The sequence below is a fragment of the Oncorhynchus clarkii genome, chromosome 16 (assembly GCF_045791955.1).
Source record: "Oncorhynchus clarkii lewisi isolate Uvic-CL-2024 chromosome 16, UVic_Ocla_1.0, whole genome shotgun sequence".
NCBI lineage: Eukaryota > Metazoa > Chordata > Actinopteri > Salmoniformes > Salmonidae > Oncorhynchus > Oncorhynchus clarkii.
The window spans coordinates 35,877,184-35,894,781 of record NC_092162.1 but is presented as its reverse complement, the minus strand read 5'-3'; the positions used below and the strand labels follow the sequence as shown (position 1 = coordinate 35,894,781).

The window sequence follows — 17,598 nt, the reverse complement described above, 5'->3', positions numbered from 1 at the left end:
CATGCGCAGGGCATGAAATCGGCACATTATCAGGTGTTTTGTAGTTCTATGTTCAACCCAGTGTCTAAAAATGGGGCTCCATTGAAGGTTGTGGGTCTTCCAGCAGGACAACGACCCCAAACACACATCAAAAAGCACCCAGGAAGGGTTAAAAAAGATGCTGTACTGTTCTGGAGTGGCCAGCAATGAGTTAAGTTTTGGATGTGATTCAGATCTCATGTCGAGATCTGAAAACACCAGATGTTGGAGGGCACCCCTCAAATGTTGAAGAATTAGAGCAGTTTGCTGCTGAAAAGTGGGACAAATTGTCAGTAGAAAGGTGCTACAAGATGCATTTTGTCTGTAGTTCTCTTGGCCAAAGACTGTGCAACCAGGCACTAGCTCCAGAATGACAATAATTCTGTCTTAATATTATTAAAATTGTAAACTTATGTTTACAAAATAAAATCTGTGCTGCAATGTAGAAAATCCAATAAGGTGTGGTGACCAAAATGTTCAATTTCAAAAGATTTTTAGATTAACTAGGTAATTATTATTTGAGAAAACTGCAAGGGTGCCTATCTATTTGGCCAAAACGGTATATTACATTTCAGTCATTCAGCAGACAATCTTATCCAGAGCGATTGAAAAGGTATTGATAAACATCAAGTGGTTAACAGACTTGGATAAACCCAGACAACAATACACCTTGTTAGAAAGTTGAAGTTGTAACAAAAAGCAATACAGAAAAGTGGGAGTACATTAGGCTAATCCAAATCCTACACTTTAGACCCAGAGAGAGCGAGAGACACAGTTGAAAGTTCACCCACTGTCACTTAGTCTAAAAGGTTTATTTTATGGCACTGTCGCTGTGGCTCCCTTGACCACATTCTGCAATTAAGCTCTGGCAAAGCTCTTAATCTGCTCTAATTGATTGTGAAACATGTTCACTCTGTGTGTGACCATCTCGCAGAGGTTTATTGCCGGTTTTCCCCGTCTTTTATGTTCCAGTAGCACTATCAGCAGAGACTCATCCTGTTAGCTTTGTTGAGAGACAGGATGACAGTGGAGGACACATTCACCATTTCAGCCCTATGAGCCCAAGCCCATAAAAAGTAAATAAACATTTTAAAAAGATAAATGTTATTTTTGTATTTTCTCAAGCTCCCTCTCGTCTCTCTCTGCAGCAGACCTACTGTATAGTGAGAAATATGTTTGGAACATCAAATCGTTACCTGTATAAAAGACACCTGTCCACACACTCAAACAGACTCCAACCTCTCCACAATGGCCAAGACCAGAGAGCTGTGTAAGAACATCAGGGTAAAATTGTAGGCCTGTAAGTAGGAAAACCTGCAAAATCGGCAGTGCATCAAATACTTGTTCTCCCCACTGTATATATATCATTCTATAGTCTACACAACCTTCCCAGCTCTGCAGATTTTGCTGCGAGGAGGCAGAATCATTAGATAATTTATTTTGGTACTGTCCACATGTATATGTAGCTCATTTTTTGGTCACAGGTCCAGGATTGGCTGAAGAGTTGCAACATTTACCTGGATCTAACGCTGCAGATAGCAATACTGAGTGATTTGAAAAGTTAGTCAATCGATCAATAATATAATTAATTTCAGCAAAAAATTATTTCATTTAAAATCTGTAGAAACTATGAGAATATAAAAGGTTCAGAACTGAGGATTGAGGATTGACCACAAGTTCTCAATGAGATTAAGGTCTGGGGAGTTCCCTGGCCATGGACCCAAAATATTGATGTTTTGTTCCCCGAGCCACTTAGTTATCACTTTTGCCTTATGGCAAGGTGCTCCATCATGCTGGAAAAGGCATTGTTAGTCACCGAACTGTTCCTGGATGGTTGGGAGAAGTTGCTCTCGGAGGATGTGTTGGTACCATTCTTTATTCATGGCTGTGTTCTTAGGCAAAATTGTGAGTGAGCCCACTCCCTTGGCTGAGAAGCAACCCCACACATGAATGGTCTCAGGATGCTTTACTGTTGGCATGACACGGGACTGATGGTAGCGCTCACCTCGTCTTCTCCGGACAAGCTTTTTTCCGGATGCCCCAAACAATCGGGAAGGAGATTCATCAGAGAAAATGACTTTACCCCAGTACTCAGCAGTCCAATCCCTGTACCTTTTGCAGAATATCAGTCTGTTCCTGATGTTTTTCCTGGCGAGAAGTGGATTCTTTGCTACCCTTCTTGACACCAGGCCATCCTCCAAAAGTCTTCACCTCACTGTGCATGCAGATGCACTCACACCTGCCTGCTGCCATTCCTGAGCAAGCTCTGTACTGGTGGTGTCCCGATCCCGCAGCTAAATCAACTTCAGGAGACAGTTCTGGCGCTTGCTGGACTTTCTTGGTCACCCTGAAGCCTTCTTCACAACAATTGAACCGCTCTCCTTGAAGTTCTTGATGATCCGATAAATGGTTGATTTAGGTGCAATCTTACTGGCAGCAATATCCTTGCCTGTGAAGCCCTTTTTGTGCAAAGCAATGGTGATGGCACGTGTTTCCTTGCAGGTAACCATGGTTGACAGGAAGAACAATGATTCCAAGCACCACCCTCCTTTTGAAGCTTTCAGTCTGTTATTCAAACTCAATCAGCTTGACAGAGTGATCTCCAGCCTTGTTCTCGTCAACACTCACACCTGTGTTAACAAGATAATCACTGACATGATGTCAGCTGGTCCTTTTGTGGCAGTGCTGAAATGCAGTGGAAATGTTTTTGGGGATTCAGTTTATTTGCATGGCAAAGAAGGATTTTGTTATTAATTGCAAATAATCTGATCCCTCTTCATAACATTCTGGAGAATATGCAAATTGCCATCATACAAACTGAGGCAGCAGACTGTGAAAATTAATATTTGTGCCATTTTCAACTTTTGGCCACGACTGTACATAGGTTCAGAACTTTTGTGAAATAGCAGTTACAAAAATATGGCAAATATTAATCAAACTGGATGGACATCAGAAATAGAGGAAGGCCAGGACTAAAAACAAACAAAATATAACAATTGTAAAATAGATGTCCGTACACACACACATATTTACACCCCAAAAATATATGGGGGATTGGAAATGATGCAGACAATTACAATGATGAAAGTTGCAATATTAAAGCTGAGCCACCTCCTAGAAAAATAAAACAAATCAAATAAAGAAAGAACACTTCTCCCAGTACTTGATATGGGGATATAATCTACATGCATGCAACAGCCTCTGTTTTAAAACCTTTAGATTCAGTCTGTCATTCAGCACTGTGTTTTCAGCACTGTGTTTTCTCACTGGGGACAATTTTCATACACATCACTGCATTTCGTATAGTTCTGCTGGCTGGGAGTCTGACTACCAGAAGGGCCCAGCATAAGCTACTTTTTGTATTGTTGGATACAGACTTAAGCCCGTTTCAATATAATTGTATAATTACTCTAAAAGTAGTAATTGTGTTATGTGTTAGATGGAATGGTTTATGTGCATTGTATTTGGGCAGAGGTAAAGTACAAGAGTGGGCCCGTCTCTACGGGCAAGAATGATTCCATAACACGGAACCCAAACCGGCTGCACGTGTGCGCCATCGTGCACACATTTATTTTGTCCCTCCACACCAAACGCGATCACGACATGCAGGTTAAAATACCAAAACAAACTCTGAACTAATTACATTAATTTGGGGACAGGTCAAAAAGCATTAAACATATGGCATTTTAGCTAGCTAGCTTGCACTTGCTAGCTAATTTGTCCTGGGATATAAACATTAAGGTGTTATTTTACCTGAAACGCACACGGTCCTCTACTCCAACAATTAATCCACACATAAAACTGTCAACCGACTCGTTTCTAGATATCTCTTCTCCTTCTAGGCTTTTTATTCTCTGGACTTTATATTGGAATTGGCAACTTAAATAAATTAGGTGCATTACCACCACCGACCTCATTCATCTTTCAGTCACCCACGTGGGTATAACCAATGAGATGACACGTGGGTACCTGCTTCTATAAACCAATGAGTAGACGGGAGAGGCAGGACTTGTAGCGCGATCTGCGTCACAAACTGACTTCTATTTTCGCTCTTGGCGTGTGGGTGCAATAATTGAATAATATAGATATCTAAATTTATCTTGCAACACTCGCGCATGCGACGCGAGCGACGTAGTCAGCCTGTAAGGGTTGAATAGGAGCCTTAGCACTGTGTCTGGAGTTAGATCGTAATTACGGTCATATCTTCAATGTTTTATACCATTATGTATTCTCGTAATATGAAAATACATTCTTAGGGATGGAAAGTGGTGTTAGGTTTAAGTTCTTTGTGTATGAGAATTATCTAGTGGACCGCGGTAGACTGCAAGAATGTGTACTACCTGTAACTTAAGGCTTCTCCTGACTGATAAAACCTGTGATGTGGAGGAGTACCTGACTCAAGCTGGGACGATAACTCCATCTGCCCAGAGATTGATTGTTCATCCTAGACACAGAAGGGGGGCCTAGTCAGAGATTATAAATATATGCGTTTGTGACTTTATATCATGTCTTGAAGCTATAACACCCAGTGTGGTGAATAAATCTAGCCTGAGCTTCCTTTGGCATCTGTCTGGATTATTGAAGCAGATTTTAACCGTATAGAAAACAGTTATTCAGAGACTCACTACCTGAGCTCACATATTATCTGGAGATCCAGTCATTTTCAGAGCCGCTCTCGTCTGGCTGGTTCTGGAGGTCCCACACTGACCGGGGGAAAAAAGCTTTTAGTTGTTATGACCCCAACTCATGGAATCGCCTTCAGGCCACCTTGAAATTAGATTTGCTTGTTACCATTGAACAGTTTAGATGGAGTTTAAGGGAGGTGATATGAGAGAGAGTGGTGTTTGGTTTAATAAATCTTAATGTATTGATATTATTTATTGTATGTTCATGTTCACAGCGGTCCCTTGCAAACGAGACCCTGGTCTCAATGGTGACACACCCAGTATATAAAAAATGAAATTGCACCTTGTGTACTTTACTACTCTAATCCTCAACAGTAAGTTAAGACTCAGATGGAGTTCCAAACCCTTTTTGGGGGGGAAAAGCTGATTCACGGGCTTATAAAAGTGGAACAGTATGTTGTGCTGTCAGAACTGTGAATTAGATGGATGATGTCAACGTACAAGTTTTATAGTGGTTAGCCTAACTCAAATGTGTACAAATTAAAAACATCATAACAAAATGTGAGCACTATTGCACATGAATGTCTTGCCTTGAAGTCAAATGTCAAAACACTTGATCTGTGGAATGGATTTCAGTGGGAATATAGGGCCTTACATTTTTCCTGCACTGTAAATTGAGCAAATGTTTAGCATGTAGATTTCCAAGGCCTTGAAACCATCGGTCTGTAAATAACATGCTTTAGACAAATCCAATCCTCACCACGTACTGTGCAGCTAGCTAAGTCTGGGGAAAAAAGGGAAACTATAAGGAGCAAACTCATGATGCTGAATGCAAAGCTTTTTACATTTCGCTAACTAGTGCTCAATAAAACAAATGAAGGAACGGTGTTGCATGATAAAGGAGACATGCTTCCTTGGGATTTCTGTCAAACAGGCCAATTACCCTTCGAAATCCATAAGATAACATTCTGTTCTACAATATGTTGCATCATAAACCCTGACATAACAATACTATCTCCCCACAGCAAAAAGCTTTGGTTAAACAATGCCAGAGACACCTAGAAAGCGGTCCAGTTCTTCATGCCCATATTAGTTTCCGTCATTAGCATATCGCTAGTTCGCTACTAGGCTCATCCAAGATGGCGTAGCAGTCAGATGTCTTTGTCCTTCGTCTTGTCGTGTCCCACGTCTGTCCCGAAGCAAGCATCAAAATTAGCCTGGAGCTAGCCCATGCTAGGCCCATTCTCCCGGCTAGCTGAAGAGGCCCATCAGCCACTCCTGGGCTACAATAACTGGGATCCTGGGATCCCTCACGACTGGACTACCGATGTAACCTGCTCGAGGGGGTACTCAACTGGCCCCTACGCCGCAACGTCCCCTTTATGCCCATCTGCTAGCCGCAGCCCGCTAGCTGTCTAGAGCATATTCGACTGTTAGCTGTATAGATCCATCGGCCAATTTCTTGGGCCACTATACCTATATATTTTGTCAATTGGACTTGGACCCCTCTGCTACTCGGAACCCTACTAATCCATCACAACTGGTCTATTGATGTCAACACACGCAGAGGCTAAAACCGACTTTGCGTTGTGACGTCCTTCTAAGGCCCTTCTGCTAGCTGTCTGAATCGCTGTGTCTCCAATGTACTCACATCCTACCATCCCTTTGTCTGTACACTATGCTTTGAACCTATTCTATCACGCCCAGAAACCTGCTCCTTTAACTCTGTTCCGAACGTACTAGACGACCAGTTCCGTTAGCCTTTAGCTGTACCCTTATCCTACATCACCAGAGGAACAGAGGAGAGGTTTTTTAAATGTGATGACATTGAAGCAATGAAGAAAACTGGTTGGATTTGAAAAAAGTCCATGTAAAATAATTTTGTATTTATTTTCCACCCAAATTGCAAACTAAATCCAATGACATTGTGACTTTTGATATCACCATGCAGTAAAATGTGTTTATTGACAGAGTTAAAAACCTCTGCCAAGAACATCTAGGTTTTCAGTTTTCTGCTTCATACTCAGACCACTAAGAAAGTCCTAGCAAAATTCTTACTTCAGAAATGTTTTTTGGATAAAAATCTATTTGTGCATTTTAAAGGAAATATATTATGCTAAGGTACTTCATTGTTACCCAGAAATGATTTTAAAAATATATATTTAAACATCCCAAAATTCTGTCAGGGTTAGCCACATTAGCGCTGTTTGTGGATAATAGCTAGGTAAGTGGGTTAGCTTAGTATTAGCATTGGCGCTCTTACTTTGGGATGTGTCTCAACAGGAGTCGGAGGGAGGGCAGGTCTCCCTTGGCAGCAGCATAGTGGACAGCCAGGGCCCCAGTCTCTGTGGACACCCCGGCATCAGCCTCCCCGCTCTTCAGCAACCAATCAGTGATCTCGTGATGGCTGAACCGGGAGGCGAGGTGGAGAACGGTGGCTCCGGAACTATCACGGTCCTGAAAAAGATGAGAAACGTGGAAAATATCAGAAATAGGCATCAGGGCTTATCAGGGTTAGTTCAGTTACATCCTAGTAGTAGCCTAGATCAAGGACACGTGTTACATCACGTACGTACACAGGACTATTCAATGTCTGGTTTGTGCTAATGTATGCCTTGTATCGTCCAATCAATTCACTGGACTCACTTCACCTTTATGTCAGGAACAAGAGAGTACTATTTCTAAAACAACAAAATAGCTCCATACAGTATTAAAAAAGATGACATCATTACTCTGCATTCAAGTAATTTAAAAACAGATATGAAACCATTATTAAAAAGAGATGGGGTGAACCTGAAATAATTTGAAAGATATTATCTGAATTGGGTAACACTGTGCCTGAAACCACTCACAAAAACAAGAGGTGTCAATGACACAGAGTGGAAACGAACAAGGACGACCCACCGTGTCAAACTTAATCTAGACTACATTACTAATGGTAAGAGAGGCCATATACAAATGTTTGCCAATTTGCTTATCACTTGCACACTTTGTGGTGGCTGTATAGTCTGTCAACCACGTAAGCCTAGCATTGAATGGTGAACATGTAGCGGTAATGAAGGGAGCTCTTATTAGGCTGCTCCTGTTACTAGCACCAGTTTATTGAGCAGAAAACGGGTAAAATAATAGTAGTAGTTGTCGTCAGCAGTGTGTTTTCATGGACGCAAAGGGAAGCAATGTCTCTGTTTCATAATTTTCCTTCAAATCGCAAGAGGCCGAATGTATCTTACAGGAGAAAGCATCCAAGCGAGTGAAACAGCCACCTTCTGTCTCTCTACATGTAGGCCATTTATCTGATGCTGTCTGAACAGCCAGAGGAGTCACTCAGCCCTCCTTTCCATGTACCCTCTCTCTAAAGCCTGAGACACGCATGGGAGAACAGCCAGAGGAGTCACTCATCCCTCCTTTCCATGTACCCTCTCTCTAAAGCCTGAGACACGCATGGGAGAACAGCCAAACGACTAACGACTATGACATTGTTGCGGCCCGTAGCATTGAAGGGATGAGACACCACCGAGCATCTGGCCTCCCTTGACCAAAAAAATAACTAAATTAGCCACATCAGCGTTGAGCTAAACTGGGGATGGTCCTGACGCACCAAAAAACAAAATGTTCAAGGAAGCCAGCTTGGATTTGGCAGCACATCTATCAAATCTCATTGAGAACATACGGCATTGACAGAAAAACTACAATTGTTGCATCTCGTTGTGTTGCACTCCGGTGGCTAGCTAGCTAAAATTGGCTCTTTCCTAAATTAGCCATGGATGTAGATAGGGATTTGGACTTGTGGTTTAACTTAAATTCTCTGTACTGGCCAATGATTATGATGGTGATTCTGATCCAAACATTAATTCATACATTGTTGTGCCCCTGGCCTGAGAGGATGGAAGTTCAATATGTAGCTAGATATAGAAGGCTAAAGTTAACTAGCTAACGTTTCCCATGAATGGAAGTTAGGCTAGCGAGCAAGCATTTTAGGCAGGTAGCCTAGGACAAAAAAACATAAATAAATAAGAGTGTACTGTATAACAGAGTGATAGACTGTTAACATGAGAGGAGAATGGCATTGACATTGCAGTGCTGGAATAGCGGAGGCAGCTCCTGTTTTCTTTGCAGTAACTCTCCGTGGTTCTAACGCAATAGTTGTTTAGTGGTCCGAAAATGTCAGAAACATGAACTTGCTTGACCATGCTGTAGGTCATGTCTGTTACATGCAATATGCTTTGTGGACTTCACTGGACAGAGGTTGCTATCCAGTGTTGTGATAAAACAAACAAAAAAGTTATGGTTGAATTTCTTCTGCCACTGTTTTCTTACTGTCTCGGCCTATACATCACGGTCGCAAGGCATATGAACTAACGGGTAATAGAACAAACAATGCAATTATCACAACAAGTTGTAATATGGCTTTTTTTCAGGGGGGTGTTTGGCTTCCCCAGTGATCTTACCCATGCACCGCTACTGGTAGTCGTGCCATTGATTTGGGGAGAGTAACCACTTATTTAACCCCCCTAAAATGTTGGTGGACAGACTATCATGAGAATTTAGCTGCGTTTATTAAAAGTTGCTTGATGATGCATAGTATTAGTGAGAATGATGGCATACAAGTCACTCATCCCTCCTTTCCATGTACCCTCTCTCTAAAGCCTGAGACACGCATGGGAGGACAGCCAGAGGAGTCACTCAGCCCTCCTTTCCATGTACCCTCTCTCTAAAGCCTGAGACACGCATGGGAGAACAGCCAGAGGAGTCACTCATCCCTCCTTTCCATGTACCCTCTCTCTAAAGCCTGAGACACGCATGGGAGAACAGCCAGAGGAGTCACTCATCCCTCCTTTCCATGTACCCTCTCTCTAAGGCCTGAGACACGCATGGGAGAACAGCCAGAGGAGAGAGAGGTACCATTACTTCCTTTTCAGACATTTATGCAAATTCAGTACTAGCGTCAATCCCGCCATTCAAATGAAGGAGCATGGGTGTGTACACCTTAAATAATACAGATCCGAACGTGACAGCTTTGGTCGAAAGAGATCATTTTTATAATTTATGCTGCTGCTCTTGCTTTTCACAAGAGTGGAGCGTGGCGTGTGTATTTTGCCGTTGGCCAATCATAAGTGAAAGCAGCAATAGGCTACAGTGTGTGGCAAAAGTTAACAGGTACAGTGCCTTGCGAAAGTATTCGGCCCCCTTGAACTTTGCGACCTTTTGCCACATTTCAGGCTTCAAACATAAAGATATAAAACTGTATTTTTTGTGAAGAATCAACAACAAGTGGGACACAATCATGAAGTGGAACGACATTTATTGGATATTTCAAACTTTTTTAACAAATCAAAAACTGAAAAATTGGGCGTGCAAAATTATTCAGCCCCTTTACTTTCAGTGCAGCAAACTCTCTCCAGAAGTTCAGTGAGGATCTCTGAATGATCCAATGTTGACCTAAATGACTAATGATGATAAATACAATCCACCTGTGTGTAATCAAGTCTCCGTATAAATGCACCTGCACTGTGATATTCTCAGAGGTCCGTTAAAAGCGCAGAGAGCATCATGAAGAACAAGGAACACACCAGGCAGGTCCGAGATACTGTTGTGAAGAAGTTTAAAGCTGGATTTGGATACAAAAAGATTTCCCAAGCTTTAAACATCCCAAGGAGCACTGTGCAAGCGATAATATTGAAATGGAAGGAGTATCAGACCACTGCAAATCTACCAAGACCTGGCCGTCCCTCTAAACTTTCAGCTCATACAAGGAGAAGACTGATCAGAGATGCAGCCAAGAAGCCCATGATCACTCTGGATGAACTGCAGAGATCTACAGCTGAGGTGGGAGACTCTGTCCATAGGACAACAATCAGTCGTATATTGCACAAATCTGGCCTTTATGGAAAAGTGGCAAGAAGAAAGCCATTTCTTAAAGATATCCATAAAAAGTGTTGGTTAAAGTTTGCCACAAGCCACCTGGGAGACACACCAAACATGTGGAAGAAGGTGCTCTGGTCAGATGAAACCAAAATTGAACTTTTTGGCAACAATGCAAAACGTTATGTTTGGCGTAAAAGCAACACAGTTGAACACACCATCCCCACTGTCAAACATGGTGGTGGCAGCATCATGGTTTGGGCCTGCTTTTCTTCAGCAGGGACAGGGAAGATGGTTAAAATTGATGGGAAGATGGATGGAGCCAAATACAGGACCATTCTGGAAGAACCTGATGGAGTCTGCAAAAGACCTGAGACTGGGACGGAGATTTGTCTTCCAACAAGACAATGATCCAAAACATAAAGCAAAATCTACAATGGAATGGTTCAAAAATAAACATATCCAGGTGTTAGAATGGCCAAGTCAAAGTCCAGACCTGAATCCAATCGAGAATCTGTGGAAAGAACTGAAAACTGCTGTTCACAAATGCTCTCCATCCAACCTCACTGAGCTCGAGCTGTTTTGCAAGGAGGAATGGGAAAAAATTTCAGTCTCTCAATGTGCAAAACTGAGAGACATACCCCAAGCGACTTACAGCTGTAATCGCAGCAAAAGGTGGCGCTACAAAGTATTAACTTAAGGGGGCTGAATAATTTTGCACGCCCAATTCTTCAGTTTTTGATTTGTTAAAAAAGTTTGAAATATCTAATAAATGTCGTTCCACTTCATGATTGTGTCCCACTTGTTGTTGATTCTTCACAAAAAAATACAGTTTTATATCTTTATGTTTGAAGCCTGAAATGTGGCAAAAGGTCGCAAAGTTCAAGGGGGCCGAATACTTTCGCAAGGCACTGTATCTATCTAATCAATGGAATTAAAATGACGGAATCAAAAGTTAAAGAAGGATAGGTTCCAACGACCAACACCCAGCAGGTAGGCTGTTACTTAATATTCTGACTGTACTGCAGACTCAATTAAGCTAACGTTAGCTAGTAAGGCTGCAGTGCATTCAGAATGTTAAGTTGCAACTTCTCCCAGGTTTGTATTTATTAGGGATCCAAACACATTAAGATTACACATAAAACAGTACATCCTATAACATTACTACACATCTACAAAACAAACTGTATAATACCACCATACAACAACGTACGTGTGTGTAGAGTGCGCGTGCTTGCGTGTGAGTGTCAGTTCATGCGTCTTCACAGATCATGCTGTTCCATAAGTTGTATTTGTGTCCGTTTTTAAAAATCTGATTCTACTGTTACCTGATGTGGAATAGAGTTCCATGTAGTCATGTCTCTGTGTAGTACTGTGTGCCTCGGATAGTCTGTTCTGGACTTGGGGACTATGAAGAGACCTCTGGTGGCATGTCTTTTGGGGCATGCATGGGTGTCTGAGCTAGAAGAAGTCGACCGATTATGATTTTTCAACGCCGATACCGATTGATGGAGGACCAAAATAGCCGATACCGATTAATCGTCCGATTTTTATTTATAATAATGACAATTACAACAATACTGAATGAACACTTATTTTAACTTAATATATCAATAAAATCAATTTAGCCTCAAATAAATAATGAAACATGTTCAATTTTGTCTAAATAATGCAAAAACAAAGTGTTGGAGAAGAAAGTAAAAGTGCAGTATGTGCTATGTAAGAAAGCTAACGTTTCAGTTCCTTGCTCAGAACATGAGAACATATGAAAGCTGGTGGTTCCTTTTAACATGAGTCTTCAATATTCCCAGGTAAGAAGTTTTAGGTTGTAGTTATTATAGGAATTATAGGACTATTTCCCTCTATACCATTTGTATTTCATTAACCTTTGACTATTGGATGTTCTTATAGGCACTTTAGTATTGCCAGTGTAACAGTATAGCTTCCGTCCCTCTCCTCGCTCCTCCCTGGGCTCGAACCAGAAACACAACGACAACAGCCACCCTCGAAGCAGCGTTACCCATGCAGAGTAAGGGGAACAACCACTCCAAGTCTCAGAGCGAGTGACATTTGAAATGCTATTAGCGCGCACCCCGCTAACTAGCTAGCCATTTCACATTGGTTACATGAGCCTCATCTCGGGAGTTGATAGGCTTGAAGTCATAAACAGCGCAATGCTTGACACACAACGAAGAGCTTCTGGCAAAACGCACTAAAGTGCTGTTTGAATGAATGTTTACGAGCCTGCTGCTGCCTACCACCGCTCAGTCAGACTGCTCTATCAAATCATAGACTTAGTTATAACATAATAACACATAGAAATACGAGCCTTAGGTCATTAATATGGTCGAATCCGGAAACTATCTTCTCGAATACAAGACGTTTATTCTTTCAGTTAACTAGTGAACCGTTCCGTATTTTATCTAAGGGGTGGCATCCATAAGTCTAAATATTTCTGTAACATTGCACAACCTTCAATGTTATGTCATAATTGCGTAAAATTCTGGCAAATTAGGCAGCCCAAACTGTTGCATATACCCTGATTCTGCGTGCAATGAACACAAGAGAAGTTAATATTGCCTGGTTAATATTGCCTGCTAACCTGGATTTCTTTTAGCTAAATATGCAGGTTTAAAAATATATACTTCTGTGTATTGATTTTAAGAAAGGCATTGATGTTTATGGTTAGGTACACATTGGAGCAACGATACGCACCGCATCGATTATATGCAACGCAGGACACGCTAGATAAACTAGTAATATCATCAACCATGTATAGTTAACTGGTGATTATGATTGATTGTTTTTTATAAGATAAGTTTAATGCTAGCTAGCAACTTGGCTTACTGCATTAGCGTAACAGGCAGTCTCCTCGTGGAGTGCAATGAGAGGCAGGTGGTTAGAGCATTGGACTAGTTAACTATAAGGTTGCAAGATTGAATCCCCCGAGATGACAGGGTGAAAATCTGTCGTTCTGCCCCTGAATGAGTCAGTTAACCCACCGTTTCTAGGCCGTCATTGAAAATAAGAGTGTGTTCTTAACTGACTTGCCCAGTTAAATAAAGGTGTTACGGATACAGGTATCCTGTGTCTGTGTGTATCCTGTGTGTGTTTCTTTTCTCTCCTTCTCCCCTCACAGGTGAAAATCATCACTCCCCAATCAGTCAACAATCAACCCATCAATCAGAAGACACACCTCCTCCTGTTTCCTACCCTATCACAGTTCCTTCCCCATGGTTTAAAAACCCCATCATTTGTTTGTTCAAGAGCTCAATCTTTGTAATGCCATGTTGGTAGATAGCTGTTCTTGGTAAATTTCAGTAGCACAATCTCTTTGAAATGCCATGTATGTAGATCTCTCTCTTTCCGTATTAACCTCTCTTTTGTTTGAGCACCTCCATATCACTTTGTCATCTCCTGTGAGTATTGTTTTTGCTTATGGTGTTTGCTGGTGGGAAAAGGGGAAACCAAGACAAGTCGCCCATGGGCATACACTACCCGTAGGTAAACTTTGTTAAAACACACTAGTTAGAACTGGGCGGACCACCCACTGTATTTTGGTTAGTTAGCTGTTGTTGAAATAGGCTAGTCTAGCTTAGGGGTGTTTTGAATACTTATTGTTTCTTTCCTTGGGTCCAGCTCAGCCCCTTTTTCCTGCTCCCCCCATTACCGTGTGTTTTACAATAAACCCTGAGTTTGACGGTATAATTTCAGTTGTCCTGGTTATTACGTTCACACTTTTACTTTGTCACAATTATAATTTACATGAGTTATGTTACGGGTCTCACTACCATCCCCCCTAGACTGTCGGGCCAAAAGGGATTCGTAACAAAAGGTATAAAAAATAATCAAAAATAAATAAAAAAATTAAATCGGTCAAATCGGTGTCCAAAAATACCGATTTCCGATTGTTATAAAAACTTGAAATCGGCCCCAATTAATTGGCCATTACGACTAATCGGTCGACCTCTACTGCAGACCAACCCCAGAAATTACTTATTAATTATACACGGGGTCACAAGCTCACTACCCAACAGCTTCATAAGTTCACTACAAAAATTCAACTGTTTCACATTTTATTTCAGTTCAACAAGGTCACTCACTCACTACACATCGATCAGGCCATTACTTTTGCTTTACTTGGAAGAAACAGCTGCACTATCATGTCACATAAGCACACCCTTAAAAAGGAAGAACACAGGAATAGCTCAATCAATCACTTTTTGACACATACCGTCTACTTCATTCTCTCTCTCATGGGTACCTGGGGCCTGGGGCCGTAACACTTCAAAATCAGAGAAAGGGTTCAGACAAATAACTGTTTCTCAAGCTGTTGTAAAGCTCATATACAATTATTCCAGCAGATATGTGACATTGTTATGCACTATAAGTATGGAACTTAGCACACTGGAGTGCCTGCTGTGGTGAGTAATGCTACACTTCCCTTTGAATGGGGCTTGGTGATAATTAGTGTAATCACTAATAACAATCTCAGCTGGATATAGGCCTGTGATGAATTACGTGATGACTTTAGGGAACTAATCAGACCATTTAAAAAGCTACTGTACTGTATGCCTGAGGCGAGAAAATAACTTGACTCACCGCGGTATGACATCCCCCTTGAGTCAATAGCCACTGTAAACAGGCCAGGTTACCAGTGGCAGCCGCGTCGTGTGCGGGGCTGGCGCCATTATTCGCCAAACCGTTGCCCGGTAGACCCACTTCTTCCACGAGGAAACGCAGGCAAGTCAGTTTTCCAGTACGGGCTGCATGGTGGACAGGTGAGGCTCCCAAAAGGTCCTTTACTCCGCTGGTCAGTACATTCTCCGCTAATTGCACTTTCAGAGTTTGGACATCCCCCTGCCTTGCGGCAATCAGTGTCCTTTCCACCACCATAACTGCGGCTCGACAACTCCTCAGTATTTATAAACGCACCCTCTAAATGAGGTTAATCTCTATTTAACTCTAGAACTATTTTCTTCGCAGATAAATCATGTGTTCAGTACAGGAACACAAATGCATGTCCAGTCTTTAGAAGCCTATCCTGCTGAATTGACATATTTAAATGCATCTCTAAGTAAGCCTACTTTTTGAGAACGACAAAAAGCCTATTTCTTTGGACATGTCTTTCAGTGCGCATGAATTTGGTCATTTTTCTAGTTAAAAACATTGTTTTGCTTTATATCCACAGACTTGACCAAGTACCAGTCGTGTTCGTGTAATTGAGCGAATGAAGTTAAACATTATTGCGTACCGGTGATTTGTAATTGCGCACGGCGATAATGTTCAACTGATGGCTACCATGTCCTCCGCTGCCTCCACACCATAGCTCAAACACCCGCTGCAGGGATATTCCCTGGTCTTAATATCGCCTTCTTTCTTAGATATTACTCCGCTTTGAGAACGTTATCGAAGTTGTAGCCCATTGAATTAGCTACGGAGAATATTGCGCACGGCTGTTTTGGCTCATGTATCTGTGGCCGCAGATTGCGATTTGGGACTCAACACCTGTTAAATAATCCATCAGGGGAAGATCACTCCTGCAGTAACAGGTTGGTCTCTAGAAATCGGATCAGTAGTTAAGGAGACAGTAGCCAATGTCAGGGGTGGCCAGTCCTCACGGAGAGATACTTGTTTCTCAAGGTTTTTGCACCTTATACACTGACACTGCTAATCAAATATTAATCAGCACCTTGATTAGCAGAATCAGGTGTGTTAGAGAAAGGGTTGGTACCAAAACCTCCAGACCCCAGCTGGTCTGCAGGAGGAGACTTGACCACTTTTTAGTTTGTGATTGTGCTATTTCAGTGTTCGATAAATAACATTGTAGAAAAATCTATCCACCCTTATAAGCAGTAGCAGTGCTTTGGTAAAATCAATGGGGAAGCTAAGCAAAAAAAAGCCATATTACAACTTATGGGGCATTGATAATTGGATTGTTTGCTGTATAACCTGTTAGTTAATATGCCTTACGACCGTGATAAGGTCGAGACAATAATGAGACACAGCGGCAGAATAAGTTCAGCCACACCTTTATTCATCACAAAACCGGAGAGCAACTTCTTGTCTGGTGATTGCCACAAAGCATATTGCATGTAATAAACAGTTACATGACCTACAGCATGGTCAAGCAACTATTGAGTCAATACAGAGTCAATGTGGAGGCTTTATACAGGGGCTACTGGTACAGAGTCAATGTGGAGGCTATATACAGGGGGTACTGGTACAGAGTCAATGTGGATGCTATATACATGGGGTGCTGGTACAGAGTCAATGTGGAGGCTATATACAGGGGCTACCGGTACAGAGTCAATGTGAAGGCTATATACAGGGGGTACCTGTACAGAGTTAATGTGGAGGCTATATACAGTGGCTACTGGTACAGAGTCAATGTGGAGGCTATATACAGGGGCTACTGGTACAGAGTCAATGTGGAGGCTATATACAGGGCTACTGGTACAGAGTCAATGCGGAGGCTATAAACAGGGGGTACTGGTACAGAGTCAATGTGGAGGCTATATACAGGGGGTGCTGGTACAGAGTCAATGTGGAGGCTATATACAGGGGCTACTGGTACAGTGTCAATGTGTGGGGGCACCAGTGTCAAGGTAATTGAGGTAATATGGACATGTAGGTAGAGTTATTAAACCCTCTGTAGTGCTTTGCAGTCGGTGGCCGAGCAGTTGCCATACCAGGCAGTGATTGTTATTTCAAGTTTTCATAACAATCGGAAATCGGTATTTTTGGGCGCCGATTTGGCGATTTAAATTTTTTATTTTATTTTTTCTTTTATACCTTTATTTAACTAGGCAAGTCAGTTAAGAACACATTCTTATTTTCAATGACGGCCTGTGAGCGGTGGGTTAACTGCCTTGTTCAGGGGCAGAACGACAGATTTTCACATTGTCAGCTCGGGGGATCCAGTCTTGCAACCTTGCAGTTAACTAGTCCAACGCAATAACGACCTGTGTCTCTCTCGTTGCACTCCACAAGGAGACTGCCTGTTACGCGAATGCAGTAAGCCAAGGTAAGTTGCTAGCTAGCATTAAACTTATCTCATAAAAAACAATCAATCATAATCACTAGTTAACTA

At 41.9% G+C, this 17,598-nt stretch overlaps 1 protein-coding gene across 1 annotated transcript in view; it reads right to left on the bottom strand.

Annotated features, from left to right (window-relative positions):
- Positions 1-15,965, bottom strand: part of LOC139368348 (espin-like) — a 130,660-nt gene extending 114,695 nt beyond the window's left edge. Inside the window, exons 1-2 of the mRNA XM_071107112.1 lie at positions 15,108-15,965; positions 6,907-7,100 (exon numbers count right to left, since the gene is read on the bottom strand). Of these exons, the coding sequence (XP_070963213.1) occupies positions 6,907-7,100; positions 15,108-15,401 (488 nt within the window). The 5' untranslated portion in view covers positions 15,402-15,965. The remainder of the gene's footprint in view (positions 1-6,906; positions 7,101-15,107) is intronic.
- Positions 15,966-17,598: the final 1,633 nt, after the last annotated feature.